Below are 24,904 nucleotides of genomic sequence, written 5' to 3'. Positions count from 1 at the left end.
GGACCTGACAAGCTGAAAGAGGAAGGAAAAGTTTGCCTTTGATTTATAGATGAGTTGGCTTGTTACATAGGTACAAGTTGAAAATGGACAGAAGCTGAGTTGTAGCCACACTCTGGAGCAGTTTTGAAAGACAGTGATGAGGGAACGTCTTCCCAGGGGGCAGAGCTTCAGGTGGTAAACCTTGTAATTCACTGTGTGGAAAGACGTAGCCAAAAGTTAGACTATATAAGGAATCACAAGCAATAGTGACTGATGACCATCTTTTTTTCCTGACGTGAAAAATATTTGAAGATCAAGAGCAAAGAAGATCTGGGGTACAAACATGTATATGTGCTCATGGGAGTGGGCATAAGTATAAAAGTCTTTGTACCACATGTTAATACCCACCAGAGAGCATCTATCAGAGAAGGCACCAAATAACCAACAAAATGACTCAGCCAGTTTGGCTGAAAAAAATGACTAAACTAAAATGACTGAGTCTTGGTCATCAGCCACCCCAGTGCAGGTGAGATGGACACCACAGTGAAGTGACCGTGGCTGCAGAGATGGAGAATACCCATGAGCAAATAGCACAGAACCCCAAGGCTTATCTTGCTACTGCCATTAATAAATACTCAACCTCACAGCAACAAAGACCAATGCTGTGCCCACAAGATGGCACAATTCATCAAGGAGAACCACTAACTTGGTGGCAGACAATATCTGGGCCCTTCAATCCCCCCCCCCTTTTTTTTCTTGAGACAGAGTCTCAATCAAGTCGCCCTGGGGATGAGTGCCATAGCTCAGAGCAACTTCAAATTCTTGGGCTCAAATGATCCTCTTGCTTCAGCCTCCCCAGTAGCTGGGACTACAGGTGTCTGCCACAATTCCTGGCTTATTTTTTTCTATTTTTAGTAGAGACAGAGTCTCACCTGTTGCCCTTGGTAGAATGCTGTGGCGTCACAGCTCACAGCAACCTCAAACTCTTGGGCTCAACTGATTCTCTTGTCTCAGCCTCCCAAGTATCTGGAACTTCAAGTGCCCACCATAACACCCGGCTGTTTTTAGAGATGGGGTGTCACTCTTGCTCAAGCTAGTCTTGAACTCCTGAACTCAAGCAGTCCACCCTCCTTGGCCTCCCGGGTCCCTTCAATCTTTGAAGGGCCAGTGGTTTATTTTTACAAGAATAGACATATATTCAATATATGGAATGCCTTTCCTGAGTGCAGGGCCTCAGTTAGCACCATAATCCAGAGGATCACAGAGTGTTTGTTCCTCTAGTAGGGAATGCCACATGTGTATAACATCTGACTAGACAAGACCACCCACTTTATAGCAAAGGAGATGTAGGAGTGGGCCTCTGCCCATGAAATCCAGTAGTCATATAAATATCCAGCAGCTGCTGGTGTGATAGAGCACTGGGACAGGGTGCTAAATGCAGAGCCAAGGTGCTAGTTAAAGTCAAGACTCTGTGAGAATGGGGTGCTGTCCTCCAGGAATCAAAGTCCTTCCTATAGCATTTTATTCCCAATGGGAAAAAAAAAATGCATGGATCTGAGAATCAAGGGATGGAGGCAAACATGACCAGAATTACCATTTATTCCATTGACCAACTGAAGGCTTTGTGTTTTCTGTCCCCACAACTGTAGACTCTGCAGGGTTAGTGGTTTTGGTCCCGAAAGGACCACACTCTCACCAGGAGCACAGCAAGAATCCCCTTGAATTATAAGCTTAGGCTGCTGCCTAGTGAACATTAGGCTCCTGTGTCTAGGATCAGTAGGAATAGAGTTCAATCTTGATGAAGGTAATTAACCCTGATCATTCAGAGGAAGTATGGCTGCTATTATTACGAGGCAGGCAGAGAGCAGAGTGTGTAGAACCCACATCTCCTACTGGGGTGCCTCTTATAACAGTAATAGGATAGAGGCAGCAACTTGGCCTAAGAAGTGAATGGTAGCCAGAGACTCAGACCACTGCTTGAAGAGATTGTGGATTGTACCAACAGGTAAGCCACCTAAGCCAGAAGAGGTGGAAATTCAGGTAAAGGTAATCTAGAATGCAGAGGGCAGAGGGCAGTGGGTATCAACTACAACTAAAATGGCATGGGCTATAGTCTTTGCCACTAACTTCCTCTTCTAAGTTTTCTATCAAGAAGAGAGGCCCAGCAGTGCCTGTGGCTCAGTGAATAGGGCCCCAGCCGCATCTACTGAGGGTGGCGGGTTCGAACCCGGCCCTGGCCAAACTGCAACAAAAAATAGCCAGGTGTTGTGGCAGGCGCCTATAGTCCCAGCTACTTGGGAGGCTGATGCAAGAGAATCACCTAAACCCAAGAGCTGGAGGTTGCTGTGAGCTGTGACTGCAAGGCACTCTACCAAGGGTGATAAAGTGAGTCTCTGTCTCTAAAAAAAAAAAAAAGAGACCCATTCAAATTTTGAAGCCAGCTTTGACGTATACATCTACAAGAGTATACATCCAAAAGCAAATGTACTTCAGAAAGTACATCTAAAAGGTACAAGTAATGAATTCAGAAAGACACAGAAATGAGTTTCCTAGGTCTTCCATTAAGGAAGGTCTTGCTACCTGGGAGTGAAGATCGTGGTCAGAAGACACTGTCTTCTGATAGCAAGTAATTGTCAGATCATTCAGGGTCCACCTCAGCTATAGAGAAATGCCTCACCTAAGGGCGTGTGCTGCAGAAAAACCCATGTTGAGTAACTGAGCAAGGCAGGATATAATGCCTGCCTGGTCAGCATGACAGATCACACTTACTGCAGAACTGCCCGTGGGCACTGTAAGGCTTTGCTGAAGCTGTGTTGCAGTCTCACCTCCCCCTCTGCTCACCCCTGCTTCCCCTGCCTTCCTTTCATGGGTATTGAACCTTGCACCCCAAACTCTTATCTCAAGTCTGCTTAAGAAGAACCCAAACTGTATAAGCAGATGCTGTCACAAACTTAATTCATAAATACAAATAAACTTGGCACTAGGACAAGAATACTTGTTTCACTAAGTTTTCTGTGCTCAGAAAACATACCTGCACAACCAATGCATGGTAAAGGAGCTGGGTTTTTTTTTTTTTTATAGTTTTTAATGTATTTAGCAAAGCCTCCACCTTGATATATTTTTATTCTAACTGCCATCTAGTCTTCAACCCTAAGAGGAAAAGAATATAGTTTATTTTAAAAGAAAAAAAGAAATTTATGTATTCCCTGGACAACAGAATTGAGGCATTGTTCATTAATAAGGTAAAGAAATCAATCTCTTCTGGAAGAAACACAGTTCTTGTTGGTTACCTCCCTTAGCTATTTACTGGGAAGGCCGTATTTTGGTTTCAGTTACGGTAAAACTCTTTGGACTGTAGTCAAATTCTTTAAGAGTTCAAAAGTACAAAGCTCTTTAGGAGGTTTACTCTTTTGAAATATTTTTTCAGAGGTTAAAAATTAAATTCAAAAGACTATCTTGGGTGGGAAGAAAGTTCTCAGCAGAGACACAGACCCTGAACACCTCCAACATGAAGCTTATTCATATTTTTCTGTTACTTCTGTGTTTCTACTTAAGTTTTTGCCAGGTAAGTAATTGAATCTTTATGCAAATTATTTTAAGTACATTTTTAAGGATTATAGGAAATAATGTTAAAGATATAATGTTGACTTAAATATTACATATTTCAGTTACCAACAGTGCTAGTATACAGTCAGTAATAAATATGTTAATATCTTGATAAAAGAGTTTTAAGAAAATAGTTTTTATATGATATATGTGTATAGACATTAAACTAGGTCTATAGTTCAGACATGTAACAAGAATTTTACTAATACAAGACTATGATTTACTGTAATTACAGTAATTTAATAAACATTTACCAAGCTTTCTCTGCCTGCAAAATATAGTGCTAGGAAAGTAATAAGACTGATCTCTTCCTTCAATAGCCTCTTAGTATAATGTATGGTTGTAGAAAGGAGATGTAAATATGCCAATGGAGAAATAATAAATAAGATTTAAAACAACACTTGAAAATGCAAAAGAGGGGAATGTTATAAGACAGTATACATTTAATTGTCAAAAATGATACAAATTTCTTGTGGCAAAGGACTTTAAAATGAGAGTACAAATTACTTCGTGCTGAAAGAGTAGGAGGAGATTATGGACCAAGTAGGATTTGAGCTGGACCTATAATTCTGGATTATAGGTCTGGTGCCAATGTCTCTGGATGAGTGGGCAGGCTTGATGCCAGGGTTCAGGGACAGGCTTGCCCTCTCATTCCCCCATAGCAGAATTTATGAGCCAAAGTAATCTCTCTCAACATTGTGCTAGGCTGTATTGGGGAAAGAGTGAAACATACAAAGAGAAATTGTTTTCTTACCCTTTAAATGTATCTTCCTCATATCTGTGTTCCCCTTGGGTACTGTAACCTCTCACCTGGATCCTGGAACTCTCATCAAGGTATTTTTATATGCAGATGGTTGTTAATTTGGTGTTTTTGTTGGGGGGGGCGGGGACAAGGGCTAGGAAATCCTTGTTCTGCCGTATTGCTGATATCATTCTCTTCAACTGTCTTAAATATGCTCATAACTAAAAGAAATTGAAAGAACAATATATCAACAAATATAGAAAACCAGTAAAGAAACAGAAATTATAAGAAATAATCAGACAAAAATTCTGGGGTTGGAAATAATAATAACTGAAATTAAAAATTCACTAAGGAGTTTCAATAGATGATGTAAACAGCCCTAAGAAAGAGTCAGTATATAAGAAGATCAGTCCATTATCCAGTCTGAGGGGCAAAAAGAAAGAAGAGTGAACTAAATAAATAAACAAACAAATAAAAGCATATGAGACCTGTGGGATACTATCTAGCATAGTAACATATACATAATGGGAATCTCAGAAAGAGGGGATAGAGAAAAGGACAGACAATACTTGAAGAAATAATGGCCAAAATCTTCCCATATTTGATAAAATACATGATATTCAAGGGCTCAGTCAAGCCTAAGAAAGATGAACACAAAAAGGAATACATAAGACATATTATAATAAATTTGTTTAAACCAAGACAAAAAGAGAGTCTTAAAAACAGCAAGAGAAAAGTAACTCATCGCGGGCATGGGATCCTCAATAAAATTAGCAGGAATTTTCTCATCATAAACCATGGGGGCCAGAAGAAAGTGAAATGATATTTTTTTAATTACTGAAAATAAAATAACTGTCAGCCAAGAATTCTATATCTAGAAAAAACTACTTCATTCAAAAACATAGGAAAAATGAAGAAATTCACAGATACATGGAAGCTGAGGGAGTTAGATGCTAGTAGACCTGCCCTACAGGAAATGCACTACGAGCCAGGGAATCCTTCATGCTGGAATGAAAAAATGCTAGACAGTAACTCAAGGCCATATAAAGAAACAATGAACTACACTAATATATAATATTATATCTGTTTGTAACTCTTCTTTATATTATTTACATGATTTAAAAGACAACTATATAAAGATTATTATAAATCATGTTAATGGGGGGGGGCGGTGCTCTGGAAAACCAGACAGCGTGGCAGCTGCTCTTCAAAGTTTTTGCCATTGTTGTTGCCACCATGAGTCGCAACTATAATGATGAGCTGAAGTCCTTGGAAAAGATCAATAAAAATTGCTGGAGGATCAAGAAGGGCTTCGTGCCCAACATGCAGGTTGAAGGAGTTTTCTATATGAATGATGCTCTGGAGAAATTAATGTTTGAGGAATTAAGGAATGCCTGTTGCAGTGGTGGTGTTGGTGGCTTCTTGCCAGCCATGAAGCAGACTAGCAATGGGGCAGACCTCCCTGGGATTGTTCATCGATCAATTGGGCTTCCTGATGTCCATTCAGGCTATGGGTTTGCTATTGGAAATATGGCAGCCTTTGATATGAATGACCCTGAAGCAATGGCATCCCCAGGTGGTGTCAGATTTGATATCAACTGTGGTGTCTGCTTGCTAAGAGCCAATTTAGATGAAAGTGATGTCCAGCCTGTGAAGGAGCAACTTGCCCAAGCTATGTTTGACCACATTCCTGTTGGGGGGGAATCAAAAGGCATCATCCCAATGAATGCCAAAGACTTGGAGGAGGCCTTGGAGATGGGTGTGGACTGTTCCCTGAGAGAAGGCTATGCCTGGGCTGAAGACAAGGAGCACTGTGAAGAGTACGGAAGGATGCTGCAAGCTGACCCCACCAACGTCTCTGCAAGGGCTAAAAAAAAGAGCCTTCCTTAGTTGGGGACCCTGGGAGCAGGCAATCACTATGCAGAAATCCAGGTTGTGGATGAGATTTTCAATGAGTATGCTGCTAAGAAAATGGGCATCGACCGATGATCCACAGTGGAAGCAGAGGCTTGGGCCACCAAGTAGCCACAGATGCACTGATAGCTATGGAAAAGGCCATGAAGAGAGACAAGATTATAGTCAATGACCGGCAGTTGGCTTGTGCGCAAATTGCTTCCCCAGACGGTCAGGACTACCTGAAGGGAATGGCAGTGGCTGGGAACTATGCCTGGGTCAACCACTCTTCCATGACCTTCTTAACCTATCAAGCTTTTGCCATGGTCTTCAACACAACCTCTGATGACTTGGACCTGCACGTGATCTGTGATGTTTCTCACAACATTGCCAAAGTGGAGCAGCATGTGGTGGATGGGAAGGAGCGGACACTGTTAGTGCACTGGAAGGGGTCCACCGGCGTCTTCCCTCCTCACCATCCCCTCATTGCTGTAGATTACCAACTCACCGGACAGTACTCATTGGTGGCACCATGGGAACCTGTAGTTACGTTCTTACAGGCACTGAGCAGGGCATGACTGAGACCTTTGGAAAACCTGTCATGGAGTGGGCCGTGCATTGTCCCAGGCCAAATCTCGACATAATTTAGATTTCTAGGATGTCTTAGATAAATTGGCAGATATGGGTATCTCAATCCATGTTGCCTCACCCAAATTGGTTATGGAAGAAGCTCCTGAGTCCTATAAGAATGTGACAGATGTGGTGAACACCTGCCATGACGCTGGGATCGGCAAGAAAGCCATTAAACTGAGACCAGTCGAGGTTATCAAAGGGTAGGACTTGGAACCACAGGGCTGCCGGACCCCACTAACACTCTCTGAAGTGAAAGTGAATGGAAATGCTCTTCAGACATCAGACTCCAGAACTGACAGGTTCCAAAGGGCACAGCTAAAACTGCTGACCGGGAGGCTGATGCTTTGGAGAGCCAGTGTTTTAAAATCACTTTTGGGAAGAGGCACATTGTCCCCATTTCAAAAGGGAAAAATGTGCCTCCTCCATTGTCCCCAGATTTTGAGAAAAATCTATTAGATGGTGGGTAGGGGTCAAGAAACTGCCTTACTCCATCATACAAATGTTTAGCCATCAAAATGATCTTCTTTACACCAAGTTCTGTTTACATCCCAAGAGGTGTCATGAAGAACATTCTATTAAATAATTTGGGGGGATGTTTCCCTTCTTCCCTCTATTTGTCAGTTTATCCAGTCCCCCACCCATCTAGCCACCACCCCTATACAGAGCAGACCCTAAATACCCTTCTTCCTTGGAGCACACTCCAGGGATTGTGATCAAGATACCAGGTGAATGGGTAGTGAGCTGTGTTGAGGAAGGAGTGCATGCGCAGGTGGAAGGAAAGGGAGGCCCCAAAGAGAAACATTTCATGCCCTTGCTACTTTTCTCATGCTAAATACAAATGAGTTTTGACTGACCTGGCACATGGCATCACTAGTATCTGTCATTATTCAGGACTATCCTGGTAAAATATTTTTCAGTAATGCCTTGCACAGCAGCAGCAAAGAACCCTCACAGAAGACTGAATATCTTTACATTTATGGTTGAATTATTACAAAACCAAAGCTGTGACAGTTAACAGTGGCTCTGTGTTGATAGATTTGTCTAGTCTTGTGCCACTTAATCAGATGTCACAGTATATACAAATGACACCACAAAAATGTTAAAGGACTGTAGTTGAAGGTTACTAAGGCCTCTGTTGAATCTGAACAGCCAGTAAAATAGAGAATTTAATAAAGTTGTAATATGTTGCTTAAAAATAAATAAATCATGTTAATAGTTATATATTATATAAAGATGTCATACATTAACAAAATTGTCCCACCTTAGCTAAACTGACAAAAAAGAGAAAACATGTAAATAACTAAAACCTGAAATGAAATTGGAGGCATTACTACTCACCTTACAGAAATAAAAAGAGTGATAAGCAACTACGTGTGCTGTAAACAATTATACACCAGCAAATTAGATAACTTTAGATGAAATGGGAAAAATTCCTAGAAAAAATAATTACCAAAACTGATTCAAGAAGAAATAGAAAACCTTCACAGACCTATATAACAAGTAAAGAGATAGAATCAGTAACAAAAGACCTCCCAAGAAAGAAATCTCTAGAACCAAATGGCTTCACTGGTAAATTCTACCAAACATACGAAGAATTAATACTACCCCTTTATAAACTCTTCCAAAGAAATAGAAGAGAAGGGAGCATTTCTAATGCATTCTCTAAGGCCATTTTTACTCTTATCCCAAACTCAGATGAAGATACCACAAGAAAAGGTGCAAAGCAAAGATAAAAGTTACCCCTACCATAAATTTCCAATATTCTTTATTTGTTTGTGTAGATCCAAATTTTCATCTAGGATAATTTTCATTTTGCTCAAAGGACTTAATCAAACTTCTTCTAGTGTAGGTTTGCTGCTGATCAATTCCTTTAAGCTTTTGTATGTCTGAAATAGTTATTTTGCCTTAATTTTTTAATGATATTTTTACTGGATATAGAATTATAGGCCAACAGAGTTTTCTAAAAAAATTCAGTACTTGCTGGGTGCCATGGCTCACACCTGTAATCCTAGCACTCTGGGAGGCTGAAACAGGTGGATTGCCTGAGTTCATGAGTTCAAGACCAGCCTGAACTAGAGCGAGACCCTCCACCTCTAAAATTAGCCAGGGCATTGTGGCCAGAGCCTGTAGCCCCAGCTTTTCTCTATAGAGAATCGCTTGAAGCTGAAGTTGCTCTGAGCTTTGACTCCACCACACTCTACTGGGAGCAACAAAGTGAGACTCTTGTCTCAAAAAAAATTTTTTTTTCAGTACTTTTTAAATGTTGGGGCATTGTTACTTGCATTATGGATAAGAAATATGTCATCCTTATCTTTGTTCTTCTGTACACCCTGTGTTTGGTTTTTTTTTTTTTCTTATTTTCTCTTTATCATTAGTCTCTTCTTCTCTTTATCCTCCTCCTCCTCTTCTTCTTCTTCTTTTTTTGGGGGGTGTGTGTGTGACAGAGTCTCACTCTGTTGCCCCAGGTAGAGTGCCATGGTCTAAGTCTAGCTCACAGCAACTTCAAACTTCCTGGCTTCAAGCAATCCACCTGCCTCAGCCTCCCAAACAGCTGGGCCTACAGGCACCCGCCACAATGCCCAGCTAGTTTTTACTACTTTTAGTAGAGACAAGGTCTCACTCTTGCCCAGGCTGGTCTCAAACTCCTGAGCTTAAGGGCTCCTTTCACCTTGGCTTGCCAGAGTGTTAGGATTACAGGCATGAGCCACTGCACCCAGCTCTTAATCACCAGTTTCTGAGCAATTTGAGTACTAGGTAGCAGTTAGTGGTGTTTCCTTCATGTTTCTTGTGCTTGGGTTCATTCTATTTGTAGGATCTGTGTTTTTATAGTTTCCATTACATTGGGGAAATTTTCAGCCATGAGTTATTCAAATGTTTTTTGTTTTCTTCTTTTTTGAGAGACTCTAATTTCTTATACTAGGCTGCTTCAAGCTGCCCCACAGCTCACTTATACTCCATTCTCTCTCTTTTTATATTCTTTGTTATTTCTGTGTTTCATTCTAGATCGTTTCTTTCTATTAATGTGTCTTTACATTTTCCAAGTTTTTTTCTGTTCCAAAGCCTGATCTGTCACTAGTTCTGTCAATTTTTTTAAAATCTCAAGTATGGTAGTTTTTATCCCTAGAAGTTCAATTTGAACCTTTTTGTATCTTCCATGTCTCTATTTAACTTATTGAACATACAAAATACAGTTATGATAACTTTTTTGCATATCACGTTTTAACTTTTAAAAAATATTTCAGAATATTATGGGGGTACAAATGCTGTGGTCACATGAATTGCTTTTGTATAGTTTGGGTCAATGTTATAAGTGTGCCCCTCGCCTAGATAGTGTGCATGTTCCCATTAGGTGCTGGTTTACCCCTTCTATCCTGCCCCCTCCTACCTGCTTACTTTCCATTCAGTTTATTGCCAAATATGCACATGGGTGTTGATTGGTTAGTTCCAATTTAATAATGGGTACATCTGGTGTTTGTTTTTCCATTCTTGTGAAACTTTATTTAGAAGAATTGTCTCCAGTGCCATCCAGGTTGTTTCAAAGGTATTAGTTCAACATTTTTTTATGGTTCAGTAGTATGCTATGTTATACACATATCACATTTTGTTAATCTACTCATGTATTAACGGACACTTGAGTTGGTTCCACATCTTTGCAGTTATGAATTGTGCTGCAGTAAACATTGGAGTGCATGTGTCTTTTTGGTGAAATTACTTTTTTCCCTTTGGATTAATATGCAATAATGAGATTGCTGAATCAAATGGTAGGTCTACTTTTAGTTTTTTGAAGTAGCTCCATATGACTTTCTGTAGAGGCTGTCCTAGTATGCAGTGCCACCAGCTGCACATAAGTGATGACATGGCACATCCATGCCATCATCTGTTGTTCGGGGATATTTTGACAAAAGCCATTCTTACTGGAGTTAGGTGCTACCTTGTTGTGGTTTTGATTTGCACTTCCCTGATGATTAGAGACGTTGAATATTTTGTATATGATTATTGGCCATTAGTCTATCTTCTTTTGAAAAGCTTCAGCTCCTGTCCAGTTTTTATGGGGTTTTATTGTTTTCTTGATGATTTGCTCCAGTTCATTATAGATTCTTGTTGTTATCCCTTTATTGGCTATATAGCATGCAAATATTTTCTCCCATTCTGTAGGTTGTCTATTCACTCTGTCGATTAACTTCTTGGGCCGTGCAGAAGTTTTTAATTTAATCAGATCCCATTTGTTAATTTTGGTTATTGCTGTGATTGCATTTGGGATCTTTGTCATAAATTCTTTCCCTAGGTTGATGTCTAGAGGAGATTTTCCAACATTTTCTTCTAGAATTTTTATACTCTTATGCGCTAGGTTTAAGTCTGTTATCCATTGTGAATTAATTTTTGTGAGTGGTAAGAGGTCTGTGGATCCTGTTTCTGTCTTCTACATGTGTCTGTCCAATTTTTCCAGCACCACTTATTGACTAGGGATTCTTTTCCCCAGTGTATGTTATTTTCTGCTTTGTTCAGATCAGATGGCAATATAAAGATGGTTTTACATCTGGGTTTTCTGTTCTGATTCATTGCTCTATGTTTCTCTCCTTGTGCCATTATCATGCTGTTTTGATTACCATAGTCTTGTTAGATAGCTTGGAGTCTGGTAAACTCATGCTTCCCAATTTGTCCTTTTTGCTTAAGGTCGCTTTAGCTATTCAGGCTCTTTTCTGGTTCCATAACAAATGACCCTGGTATTTTAGTGAAGATTGCTTTAAATCTATAGATCACTTTGGGTAGCACAGACATTATAACAATGTTGATTATGCCAGTCTATGAGAATGATATGTTTTTCCATTTTTTTTACCTCCTCCATGATATCCTTCATTAGTATCTCATAGTTCTCCCAGCAGAGGCCTTTCACTTCTTCAGTTAAATATATTCCTAGGTATTTTATTTTCATTGCTGCTGTTATGGAAAGTAGTGAGTGTGATATCAGTTGTAATACCTCCTTGCTTTTCTCTTTTTGGCTTATCTAGCAAGAGGTCTCTCAATTTTGTTTACCTTTTCAAAGAACCAATTTTTTGTTTTATTAATCTTCTGTTTAATTCTTTTGTTTAGTTCTGCTCTGACCTTATTTATTTTTTTTTTCTTCTGCTGGATTTGGGATAGGTTTGCTCTTTCTTCTTTAATTCCTTGACACAATTTATTAGGTTGTTGATTTGCAATATTTCTGAGTTTTTTGTTTGGTTGGTTTTGGTAGTTTTGTTTTGATTTGATTTTTTGATGTTGGCATTTAAGGCTATGAATTTTCCTTTTAGGACTGCTTTTGATGAGTCCCACAGATTTTAATAACTTGGTCCCCTCATCAATTACTTTGAAGAATTTTATGATTTCCATCTTAATTTCCTCCTTGACCCAATAATAGTTCAGCAATTGGTTGTTGATTCTGTTGGTGTCGATTTCTAATTTTACTTCATTGTGGTCTGATAATATACATGGCATAATTTATATTTTTTTTAATTTGCAGAGATTTGTTTTGTGGCCTAAGATGTGATCAATCTTGAAGAATGTTCTATGTGCTGATAAGAAGATATATATTCAGTAGTTTTGTGGTAGACTGTTTTGTAAATATTTATTAGACCTGTTTGCTCTGGAGTCTTGTTTAAGTCCTATGTTTATTTATTTTTTTCTACTTGGAGGATCTGTCCAGTTCTGTCAGTGCTGTGTGGAAGTACCTGAATATTACAATATTGCTGTTCATCACTTTTTTTTTTTAGATCTAGTAGGATTTGCTTTATAAATCTGGGTGCATCTGTGTTGGGTACAGAAATATTTTAAATAATTATGTCTTCTTGTTGAATTATTCCCTTTACCACTGTATAATAATCATTCTTACTTTTGTTGCTTTGACATCTACGTTGGTGACCTGAAAATGGCTCTACCAGCTTTCTTTTGGTTTGCTTTTGCATGGAATATTGTTTTCCATCCCTTTTCTGAATGAGGCCCTGTGAGTTAGATGTATTTCCTAGTGACAGATACTTGACTGTATTTTTTTATACACTCAGCTAGCCTATATCTATTGAAAAGGGAGTTCAATCCATTTACATTTATTGAAAAGATTGATAAGTAAGGTGGATTTCTGTCCATCCTGTTGAATAGAACTTCACTGCTTTCTTTTACCTCTTGAGCCATTGTGGTATCTGAACTCTGAACCAGAAGCAGTTCTTACTTCTTATTTTTGGATTTTTCTTTCATTTAGATCAGTTATAATAACTTTTGGTCTCCTTGCCTCCCTAATTTTAACATCTGTGTTAGATATGCTAGGTAAGTTTCAATTGATTGATTTTTCTCCTCATTATGGGTCACATTTTGTGTGCCTATTGTTTTTCATTAAATGCCAAAATGTTATGAATTTTATCTTATTGAATGAGTTTTTTTATTCCTGAAAATATTATTGAGCTTTGTTCTAGGGGGTAATTTAGTTATTTAGAAACTGTTTGATCCTTTCAGGTCTTGCTCTTAAGCTTTCTTAGGTAGGATCAAACCATACTCAAACTAGGGCTAATTATACACTATTAGGGCAAGATCTTCTGTATACTCCACCCAGTGTCCCATGAATGATAAGCTTTCTAGATTGAGTGGTGAGAACGAGCTGTTTGAGCATGGGTGTTATTACCTCAAGTTGTTTTCAGTGGTTCTTTCCCCAGCCTCTGATAGTTTTTTCACACATAGGTATTGATGAATACTCAGCTGCATACTGAAAGGAGACCTTTTACAGAGCTCCAAAGTTCTGTCCTTAAGCAGCTTCTTTCTAGGTCTTTGTTCTATAAACTACAGTCAGTCTCCACTGACTCTCAGCTCTTTCTCCTAACCTCAAGGTTCCACTGAGCTCAACCCAAGTTCCCCCCTCTCTATAGTCCAGGCTGAAATTCTCTTTCAAGGCAAAAAAAAAAAAAAAAAACCCATGGAACAAATAGAAGGCTCATCTCATTTCTCCTCAACTCTGGGGATTACTACCCTTCCTTGCCTGGTGTTGAGTGTCTTAAAAACCATTGTTTTCTATCATTTTGCCTATTTTTTCATTGTTTTAAGCTAGAAACAGAATTCTCATTAACTTTTAATTAATTTGAATTTTCATAATCTTATTTTGTTAATGGATATTGTATTCAATAGCACAATTAACAGTTGCTGAGTCTGCTGTTGAGTTTTTAAAATATGAATGTAAACGTCACATGAACATTTTGTTTTACTTATTCTTTAATAGACATTGCATTATAATTGGAGGTTAATTCAGTCAGCTGTCAGTTTAGAGGTGACAGAGGTGGACTCATATACATTATGCATTGGAATTGTTTAAGCTCACTTTAGGCAGTACAGTTCCTGTCTTCAAACTATTTGGTATCACATTTTCCTGAATTTTCTAGTTTCAAAATTTAAAATGTTTTCACAATGATTATAAAGATGAAGGAATAAAAGTTGAATTGTTCAATTTTGTCATTCTAATGGCTATTTGGAATTTTTGTTCTTTAAATATAAAGAAGTAAAACAGTGTAAACTGAGAAGTGCAGTAATGTTGTCTGCTAAGTGCAAATTGTAGTTCATACAGAAAATACTTTACCAAATTTGAATAGTATCTCTACAATGAAATTTTTCTCTTTTATTTATTTTTGTTATTTTTTTTATTCTTCAATTTTTTTTCTTTTTACTGTAACAGACTTATATACAGGTATAATTTGTCTCTTTTTCATTGAATACCTTAATGTAATTGAAAATATATCTTTTTCTTTATACTATAAAATGCATTTTCTTTCTTTTTTTGTTTTTGTTTGTTTGCTTGTTTGTTTTTTGAGACAGTCTCATTATATCTCCCTCAGTAGAGTGCCCTGGCATCAGAGTTCACAGCAACCTCAAACTCTTGGGCTTAAGCTATTCTCTTGCCTCAGCCTCCCAAGTAGCTAGGACTTCAGGTGCCCGCCACATCACTTGGCTATTTTTTTTTGTTATTGTTGTGGTCATCATTGTTGTTTGGCAGGCCAGGGCTGGGTTCGAACTCACCATCCCTGGTGTATGTAGCTGGCACCCTAGCCACTGAGTTAAAGGGGTCAAGCCAGTAATAAGCAATTTCCTCTTTAGATTTTTTACAGGCATGGTTATATATACGAATTTCAATAAAAGAAAATGTTCACTGTTTGCCTTTTCTGCATAATTCATTATTCTTTTCATTTCATGATTTTTACTGAAAATAATTTTGTTGTGTGTGGGGATTTAAAAAGTATTTACTCTGTGGGAAAAATACTCTAGGCTTGCCCTCTGTCAATAGGCAAACAATTTTTGCAACTCACATTTCAGGCAAAAGGCTGTGTTATTTTTTAATATATAAAAAGTTCTCATGAGCCAGGCATGGTGGCTGTAATCCTAGGACTCTGGGAGGCTGAGGCAGGAAGATCACTTGAAGTCAAGAGTTTGAGACCAGCTTGAGCAAGAGTGAGATCCTGTCTGTACTAAAGTAGAAAAAAAAATAGCTCTATATTGTGATGGGTGCCTATAGGCCCAATTACTTGGGAGGCTGAGGCAAAAGAATAGCTTCAGCCCAGGAGTTTAAGGTTGCTGTGGGCTAGGCTGACACCATGGCACTCTAGACCAGGTATTAGAACGAGACTCTGTCTTTTAAAAAAAAAAAAAAAAGTTCTGCCCAAGGGCTTGTGCCTGTAATCTTAGTACTCTGGGAGGCCTAGGCAGGTGGATTCCTTGAGTTCAGGAGTTCAAGACTAGCTAAAGCAAGAGTGAGACCCATCTCTACTGAAAATAGAAAAAAATTAGCTAGGCGTGGTGGTGGACACCTGTAGTCCCAGCTACTTAGGAGGCTGAGGCAAGAGGATCCTTTGAGCACATGTTTGAAGTTGTTGTGAGCTATGAAGACACCATGGCACTCTAACCTGGGCAACAGAAAGAGTGAGACTCTATCTAAAAAAAAAAAAAAAAATGATTGCAAAAGACAAGAAAAACATCTAATTTACATTGGATGAAAAGTAAAAGATATAGTTAGTATATGGAGAAAAAAGTAAAAATCTCAAAATTTGAACATACTGAAAGATGCTAGACTTCACTCAGGGAAAAAAATGCAAGTAAAATTATACTCTGATAACATTTTTACATATCAAATTGTCAAAGATAAAAAAGTTAATAAGGTATATATCCTGTGGTTAAGGATATGGATCTTAGGCATTCTCATATAGGCAGTATCTTTCAGTATTAAAATTGCTCATTTCTTTGATTCAGCAATTTAACTTCCAGATAAGTATCTGACAGGTATACTTAACATATAGGGGAAAAGATCATTCATTCCAGCATTGTTCATAATAGCAAAACATTGGAAACAATCTACATGCACTTTAGGGCTGGTCATAAGACTAATGCTTACAAATGCACTGATATTGTGGGGCTGATATTAGAGAGCAAAATTGGGCTCAGGTATATGTAGCTGATTGCTGGAAAGATTACCTCTGAGGTGGGCCCTAGGTAGATTAAGAAGGTAAGTGAAGGAACGAAATACAATTTTTGCAGGCATCTTTTTGAACCTGTTTGAAGATTTCTCTGTGTTTCCCATTTTTAAAAATCTATTAAAAGGGGGGGAAAGCAAAATTTTAGTCATCTCACATTCATTTTGAAAAAAACCAAGACCAAGAAACTAGGCCAATGATTATTTTAATCTCTGAGACAAAAATAATGAAGTTGCTCCAAAACACTACTTTCTGTTTTTTTGGAGAGACTAAAGAATAAGATACAAGAATCCATCCTACCTGCTCACATCATAAAGCCATCTTCCCCCAATTCCCAACAACAGTTTGATCCTGGGAAAAGAGGGACATTTATTTGTAAAATGAAAACAAAAACAACAAAAGACCTTATCAAATTTCTTACATGAATTGGAATAATTCATTATTAGGTATTAATAGAAAAACATTCTCTCCCTATTCTTTTATCTGAATAAAATGGCTGCTAATTAAGGAGTTGTTGGGGTATCTGCAGCACCCTGGAACAGAGCTGCTCTCAAGTATAATGCAAGATAGGCAGCTTAAGGAGAGAGAAAAATTTCTAATGAATGTCGTGATGGGCAGGAAGTGAGCCCATAGAGAACCTTTACTGATATGTAACTCTTGAGATCAAAGTTGTTTATTCACCTGGAGAAAAGACATAATTTTATACTGTCTACTCTTTTTGAAACTTTCTCATTTTTTTTCCTCAGAATTTTCCAGGGAGATCAATATTGTGCCTGTGGTTAATAACAATGATAAAAGCACTACAGTGTCTCCATGGCATACAACTTTATTTAGTATGCAATTCTGTAGGTCAGCAGGTCTATGCTGGGCTCAGCAGGTGTGGTTCTTCTTTCCTCTCTGTATTAGCCTGGCCACATTCTTCTCATAGTTACGGCAGAGAAACACAGGACCAAAAAGTTGCACAAGTATTTTCCAAGCAGCTCTTGTGTCACATTTGCTTACTTCTCCTTGGCCACAGCAAGTCACATAGCCTGTCCTAGAGTCCAAGAATGGGGAAATACACCTTGTCCCCAGTAAGAGGCACAGCAAAGGACTGTGATGAGATGAGGGTAGAAAAATCATGGCTACCTGCACTCTACACCAATCATCATATTAGCATTTACATTGGATCTTAAATGTTTACTTGTGCTTTCTCATGTATTTTTCATTTGATCCTCACCGTAGCTCTGTAGAAATGGGTTATTTGTATTTTCTACATTTTATAGAAATGAAGAAGATAGGATCAAAAATAATGTCATTTCCCCAAGATTACACAGTTAGTTAGCAATAGAAGGGGGAACTTTCTAATGATGCCCAGGAGGAGGGGACGGGAGTAGACTTCTTCTCACTTTGATCATAACTGATCATCTTTTGTCCTTTGTTTTTAGGTTAAATGGGGAAGACCCAGACAAGACATGACAACAAAGAAAACTAAGGTAAAGTTGTATGTCTATAAATTGGATTGAGAAGGCCTGGAATAGGAGGGTGTTTTGTTCCTTATTTGTTTTCTAATGAACAACCATATATCTAAAATGGTTTTGGCTCAGAGCCTGTAGCTCAGTGGCTAGGGCACCAGCCACATACACTGGAGCTAGTGGGTTCAAATCCAACCTGGGCCTGCCAAACAACAATGACAACTACAACAAAAAAAATAACCAGGCATTATGGCAGGCACTTGTAGTCCCAGCTACTTGGGAGGCTGAGGCAAGAGAATCACTTAAGCCCAAGAGTTTGAGATTTCTGTGAGCTGTGACGCTACAGCACTCTACTGAGAGCAACATACTGAGACTATGTCTCAAAAATAAATAAATACAAATAAAATGGTTTCACTGACTCCCACCTAGAGAAAAAAGATAAAGGTCACATAAAAATTATTGCTATATCATTGCAAATACCAGGAAAGAATTTTTTTTTTTTAAGCCAGTATACAGGCTTAGCGCCTGTGGCTCAAGTAGCTAAGGCACCAGCCACATACACCTGAGCTAGCGGGTTTGAATCCAGCCTGGGGCCCGCCAAACAACGACAACTGCAATCAAAAAATAGCCGGGCTTTGTGGTGGGCACCTATAGTCCCAGCTACTTGGAAGGCTGGGGCAGGAGAATCGCTTGAGCCCAGGAGTTGGAGGTTGCTGTGAGCTGTGATGTCACAGCATTCTACCTAGGGTGACAGCTTGAGGCTCTGTCTCAAAAAAAAAAAAAAAAAAAGCCAATATACACAAAGAAGCAGCACCGACTAAAAGAGATGGGACCATGTTTTGTAGATGACTAGTCTGAAGTACTAACAATTGCTAAAAAATTTTAGAGCATGTGCTCCCAGTATATGTGAATATATTTATTTATAAATAATAAATGTGCTATTGTACAAATAAATGCACCTTAAAATAAGACAGAATTTTATACACACAAATATTTTAATAATAATTTTGACTGTTAATATTTTATGGAATAATGTCATTCATCACACTTTCTTATTTTCAAACTTTTCATTTGATTTTTTTTGATTTCGAGATACTTTATTCTTAAAACAGGTCACAACACTAAGCTTTTGGCCCATTCTGCCATGGTACAAGCTACAAATGCTTGCTGAGCAGCGGAGGGGTGCTCTTTCATAGCATGTCTGAAAAGTGAATAAAAATCCATGTAAAACAAATATTGAAATAGTTTCCATAGGAACACAGATAAGTGTGACCCCATCTCCTAATCTTACATACTGCTGCATCATTTTCATTTGATTTTAATAGCGTGTTATCTGGAAAAGATAACTCACAAAGAGCAACACAATAAATACATAGGGAGAGGTTCAACATTAATGATATTAGATATAAGTCATTTCAAATAGTCTTTTTAATACTTCTGGTTGAAGAGAAGAACCGAGTTCTTAGCATATTTGATTAACTTTGTATTGTTTTTTATTCCATGTGGCTAATGAACAGCTTTTACTTTTGCTAGAAATGTAGGCTCTGGAATTTTCTTGTTCATTGGTATTGCATTTTGGCATTATTTTCAATACAGGATTCATTTCTTGACAAGAATCTCTTCAGGATGTTTGTTAATTTATGAGGATTACTTCACTTAAAACTCATATAACATTCCTTAATCAAGCTTGAGACACAACCCTCCTTTAATCCCATGGCCAACTCTAACTATCACCCCATTTCTCTGTGCCCCTTTATATCTAAACTAGACGTAAAATAGCTAGAACTACTGTCATTATGGTTTAAATAGGGTATAAATAAACCTCTCTTCTTACTATTGGCCAACAGTGACTTTCTATCTCTCTTTTGATTAGTGTCGCCATTGTCAACAGCCACTGTGTTGGTGTTAGCCATTACCATCCATCTGAAGTTTAAAATATCATAAAGTGGATTCCAGTAATAGGAAATTATAGGGGCAGGAAATTGCTTAATTTCTAACACAAACTCTCCTGTGCTGTGATTACTTCCATCTCCTTGTTTCAACCATTTTTCTCTCTCTCAAAGCTTTGATATTTCCCATTCTATAATCTCTAGAGAACCTTATCGTACCCCACATGTGAGAGTCAGCTTTAATCCCTACCCTACCCCACCAAGTCTAGGTTGTAGCCCTAAGAGTCAGGTGAGACTGGTTGCCTGTCCCTCTCTTCCTCTCCTGGCCTTGCAAGCTGCGGGATGAAGGAGGGCTAACAAAGGGCCCACCAGACCTGAAGCAAGTCTGAGCAGAGAGGGGAGAGGCTTTCACCTGACATGAAGGTCAGCATTTCAACAGTTACATGGGAGGAGACATTGTCATTGCTGTGTATTGACTGTTCCTAGGAATAAAAGTATTTTTGTTTGTTTGTTTGTTTAAATCTAAGAATGACTTAAAAAATTATGGCACTTACCCAAGTTCATATCCAAAGATCAAGGAGAAAGGAGACCTCAAAAAGGATTTAAAGGGGTGGCACCTGTAGCTCAGTGAGTAGGGCGCCAGCCCCATATACCAAGGGTGGTGGGATCGAACCCAGCCCCAGCCAAACTGCAACCAAAAAAAAAAAAAAAAAAAATAGCCGGATGTTGTGGCAGGTGCCTGCAGTCCCAGCTACTCAGGAGGCTTAAAAAAAAAGAACGAAAGGATTTAAAGGGGGAAACATGGAGGGAAAAAAAAGAATCAAGTTGCTATCACTCTTTCAACATAAAGGTGATGATAACATAAAAGGTCTCTGCCATCAGGGCACTTCCAAGCTGGTTAGCAGAAGATACAGGAGAGAAATAAGGACAAAAATTCCAACTCTGGGCTCAGTGCCTGTAGCTCAGCAGCTAGGCTACCAGCCACATATACCAGAGCTGCAGGTTCAAATCCAGCCCGGGCCTGCCAAACAACAACAACTACAACCAAAAAATAGCTGGGTGTTGTGGTGGGTCCTGTAGTCCCAGCTACTTGGGAGGCTGAGGCAAGAGAAATTGCTTAAGCCCAGGAGTTTGAGGTTGCTGTGAGCTGTGATGTCACTCTACCCAGGGTGACAGCTTGAGACTGTCTCAAAAAAAAAAGAATCCAACTCTGATTAAATGCCCCAAAGAAGTATGTGGAACTATGAAGAGTGTGTAACTAGTAGATTTAATTCTAGATCACTATGTCAAAAGCCAGTTTACAAAAATGACCCATTTGTCAAATTTTCTTGTTTCTATGGCTAAAGTAAACTAAAAAGCATGCTGGAGAGAATGACTTTTACAACATTTGCAAATTTTTGCAAGGTTTTAATTAGCTTATCTTTGTCTTCATAAGAGCATTTAAAGTCTACTCATTTGTGCCCTAGCCGGCTGTTACCGCAGCTGCAAGGCACCGAGGAAGGATGAGGCTGTCACTGCTGGAGAAGGGAGACTGGGGGACAAGATGCCCATCCTTCCTAGCATGGCTGGGGACAGGGAGAGACCCTGGCTTTCCACAAACTGACCTTTGGCCCAATTGTCCCATTCCTCACCCCCATCATATTTCCTCTGGACTCCTGCAGGTCTAATTGGCCTCTTCCCCATCTCATCTGATCTCCAGGAAGTGCTTTTCCACTTACAGTCTCTCAAAGGCTTCCTCAGGACCTGCTCCCTCTTCCCCAGCCAACTTCTCATTCTGTTCTCCAACCTGCAACTCACCATTGGAGTCCAGCTCACAGTGCAGCCTGGAGTCCCTAACCACTACTGCCTCGGCAGCTGACTCCCACACACCCTCAGAACTCAGTCCAGACATAAGCTGCTCCTAGAAATGGTCCTAAATCTTCTACCCTGGCTGAGGGGCCCGGAACTCTGTCCTCAGGGCATCCCTGGCCCAGGTCAATCAGGAAAATTGCCAGTCATGCTGGCTTGTCTCTCTTTGGGCTGGTGTATCCCACAGGGCAGGCTTTCATCCCTTTGTCCCTAGCCTTAGGACAGTCCCTAGCACAAAGCAGTGTTCACTAACTCACTTATTCTGTTAAATGATACATGAGCTAATAATCTGCCTTCTAAACCTCAGACACACATATCCTTTACAAAATACCCCATATTCAAAAGGTCCCAAACCATATTCACAACACTCCACCTAATATCACTATACATAATTCCATTGGTTCAGCCTCAAAACCTAGGACCCACCCCTTACCCTTTCACAGATTAAGCTATTGAATCCTAATGCTTTTGCTTGCTCATATCTTTCCAGACCATTCTCATACAACACTCTTGCTGCCTCTTCTTCCCCAGTCTCCTGAGCAGCGGCCGCCCCATCTGGAGCACACTCAGCGCCATATGCGTGAATGTAGAGGCTGCTCACAGTGTCCTAAATTTGTCCTGCACTATCCCTGCTCCGGGTGCTGCTAGCACCAGCCCTCTGACAGCCATACCTGTCCTTCCTGGGTTTTTCCAATGCTACTACTGCTGGGATGTCTTTTTAAATCTCCCTAGAGAGACGATCTCTCCCACCCTGGTTCTCCAAGAGTACTGAGTGGTATGTTTGCCAGTGTTGTATTACTTGGTGTAGCTTGCCTTTCATCCCAGCCGTCAGGTGTGTTTCTACTTTACTGCCTACATATCAAGCCCTTCAAAGAGAGAGATCATGTCATACCATCCTAGCAGGAGTTTAATATATGGAGTGCACAATTAATAAATTTCCCACATCAATTCATTCCATGACACTATATTCAACACCAAGTGTGTTTACTCCTTAACATGACTGCTGAGATTCACTGATTTTTTTCAAAGGCCAAAATCTGCGTTGGCCTTAGGATAATAATAAATTTCACTAATTTCAAGTCCAGGAACTACCAACTATTACACATGTATTATTTCTAATCTTCATGGTAAATAGAAGAGATAGTATTCCCATCTTGCAGACAGGAAATTCACATTTCAACAGAATCCCTTGTTCTAGGTCATGTAACTCTAAGTGCCCAAACTGGAACTAGACACCAAGTTTGTCTGATTCTTAAAGCCACCAGACTACCCCAAACACATCCGTATTGTGAGGTGGGTCTGCTTTGCCCTCTCCCCTCATTTACTCATCTTCACACAGAAGACTTTAGTTTGTTGCTAAGTTACTGTTTATTTTGCATTGTACAGCTCACTTTAACATCAGACACCCCTCAAGAGGATCTGGTGGAGAAAACGTGCTTAGCGAAAAAATACACACACCTTTCCTGCAGTAAAGTCTTCTGTCACCCGTGGCAAAAATGCATAGAGGGGACTTGTGTTTGTAAACTCCCGTATCAGTGCCCAAAGAATGGCTCCGTGGTATGTGCAACCAATGGGAGAAGCTACCCAACATACTGTCACCTGAAGAGCGTGGAGTGTATTTACCCAGGAACAAAGTTTTTAAATAATGGAACATGTCCAGCTGAAGGTAGGAAAAGCCTAGTTTTCAAGTCGTTCTCTGATACATAGACACAATTGAATGTCATACTTTCTATGAGATAGTATTTTTCCTGTGAAATATTATAACAACAACTACCAATTACCAAAGTTCTTCTCTAGTCCCTCCATAGTAATTGGGGTAAAAACCAAAGAAATCAATGATCACCAGAATCCAGCCAGCCCTTGAATCCAGAGCCTGGGATGCTGAGTCCAGGTCTTCACCTCATAACTGCTGGTGTCATTCTCTATAGACCAGCCCTGTAGAATTGTCCTCACTCTCTCTTTTACTTTGTCAAAAGGATTCCCAGGGCCACCAAATTGGTTCAGAACCCAGTGAAAAAAGCTTTATCCAAAATGTAGGCTACTCAGACCCTGGGCCCCCCCTTTTGGACTTTCAGACCTAACGTTTTCTTCCAGTATCCCTCCCTCCCAGCATCCCTGACCTTGCCGGCCTGATTACCCAAGGCATGTTTGAGCCGCTGATAACCTAGGACCTATGCCAACCTAGCAAACTTGGCATGTAAGACCAGATTGCTTCACTACACTCCATCCAGATCCTCCGCGTAATGAGGAGGATGGGGCCTTTACATTTGGGCTAATGGAGTAGTTAAGATTGGGGATCTCACTGTCAGTCAGAGTTAGTCGCAAACCCCACCTTAGTAATTGACAAGCCGCATCTCCTCTCTGGACCCAGTTCCCTCATCTCTAAAAGACAATGATAGAAGTTTCTAAGTTGTAAGCATCTTGTTAAAATTAAACAGAATTATATACGTAAAGTTCCTCATGCAGGGTGTGGCAAACAGAAAGTACTCCTTAAATTTGAGCTATATAGCAAAACTCAGGCTTGTCGTCTTCTGATATCAAGTGATCACAGACACATTGTGACCTTAGGGATGCGGAAAGCATTCTTTCAAAGGCACCATGGGGTGGCACCTGTGGCTCAAAGGAGTAGGGCACTGGCCCCAGCGGAGGTGGTGGGTTCAACCCCAGCCCTGGCCAAAAACTGCAAAAAAAAAAAAAAAAAGCAAAGGCATCATCACATACAGTTCACAGTAGCCCTATATACTTTTAAGATGCTGAGTTAAGATGTTGAGATACTGGCTGGGCGCAGTGGCCCTCACCTGTAATTCCAGCACTCTGGGAGGCCAAGGCAGGTGGATTGCCTGAGCTCAAGAGTTCGAGACCAGCCTGGGCAAGAATGAAACCCCATCTCTACTAAAAGTGAAAAACTGAGACAAGAGAATTGCTTGAGCCCAAGAGTTCATGGTTGCTGTGAGTTATGATGCCATGGCACTCTACCCAGGGTGACAGAGTGAAACTCTGTCTCAAAAAAAAAAAAAGATGTTGACATACTGTGGAAAAGGAAGGGGAAAAACTCCTTCTTTGAGCCCATTTCTTTGGGAGAGCAAGAAGGCAATAGTGCAGGCTACATTGTCCATGTCAGACTTTTCTCTTCTTGAGGCACTCCATGCCTTAGATATGTGAGAATACACGAACCCTTCCTATGTTTTCATTAAGTGTTTGGGCTTGGGATAAGACATAAGGTGACCAGATGTCCCACTTTTGGTGGGACAGTTCTGATTTTTAACAATTTGTCCTGCAGCCTGCAGCATTTTTAAAAAGTCCCGATTTTTGGAAAGAATGCACGACAAGCTAGGGAACAGCGGAGAACAGGAAGGGAATATACAGTTTTCAGCTGCCATGTGGCTA

The 24,904-nt window shown here is 39.7% G+C and overlaps 1 protein-coding gene and 1 pseudogene across 2 annotated transcripts in view; both read left to right on the top strand.

Moving 5' to 3' along the window:
- Window positions 1–3,414: 3,414 nt before the first annotated feature.
- CFI (complement factor I) overlaps window positions 3,415–24,904 on the top strand; it is a 52,334-nt gene continuing 30,844 nt past the window's right edge. The window contains exons 1-3 of the mRNA XM_012810341.2: window positions 3,415–3,544; window positions 17,754–17,801; window positions 22,904–23,183. Coding sequence (XP_012665795.1) covers window positions 3,488–3,544; window positions 17,754–17,801; window positions 22,904–23,183 — 385 coding nt within the window. The 5' untranslated portion in view covers window positions 3,415–3,487. The remainder of the gene's footprint in view (window positions 3,545–17,753; window positions 17,802–22,903; window positions 23,184–24,904) is intronic.
- Window positions 3,751–8,000, top strand: LOC100951596 (annotated as a pseudogene). Its single transcript, XR_002775329.1, has one exon. The product of XR_002775329.1 is annotated as a tRNA-splicing ligase RtcB homolog pseudogene (transcript).

Source organism: Otolemur garnettii, unplaced genomic scaffold (genome assembly GCF_000181295.1).
Source record: "Otolemur garnettii isolate 467f Iridium unplaced genomic scaffold, OtoGar3 scaffold00129, whole genome shotgun sequence".
NCBI classification, from domain to species: domain Eukaryota; kingdom Metazoa; phylum Chordata; class Mammalia; order Primates; family Galagidae; genus Otolemur; species Otolemur garnettii.
This window is presented reverse-complemented; position numbering and strand designations above follow the sequence as displayed.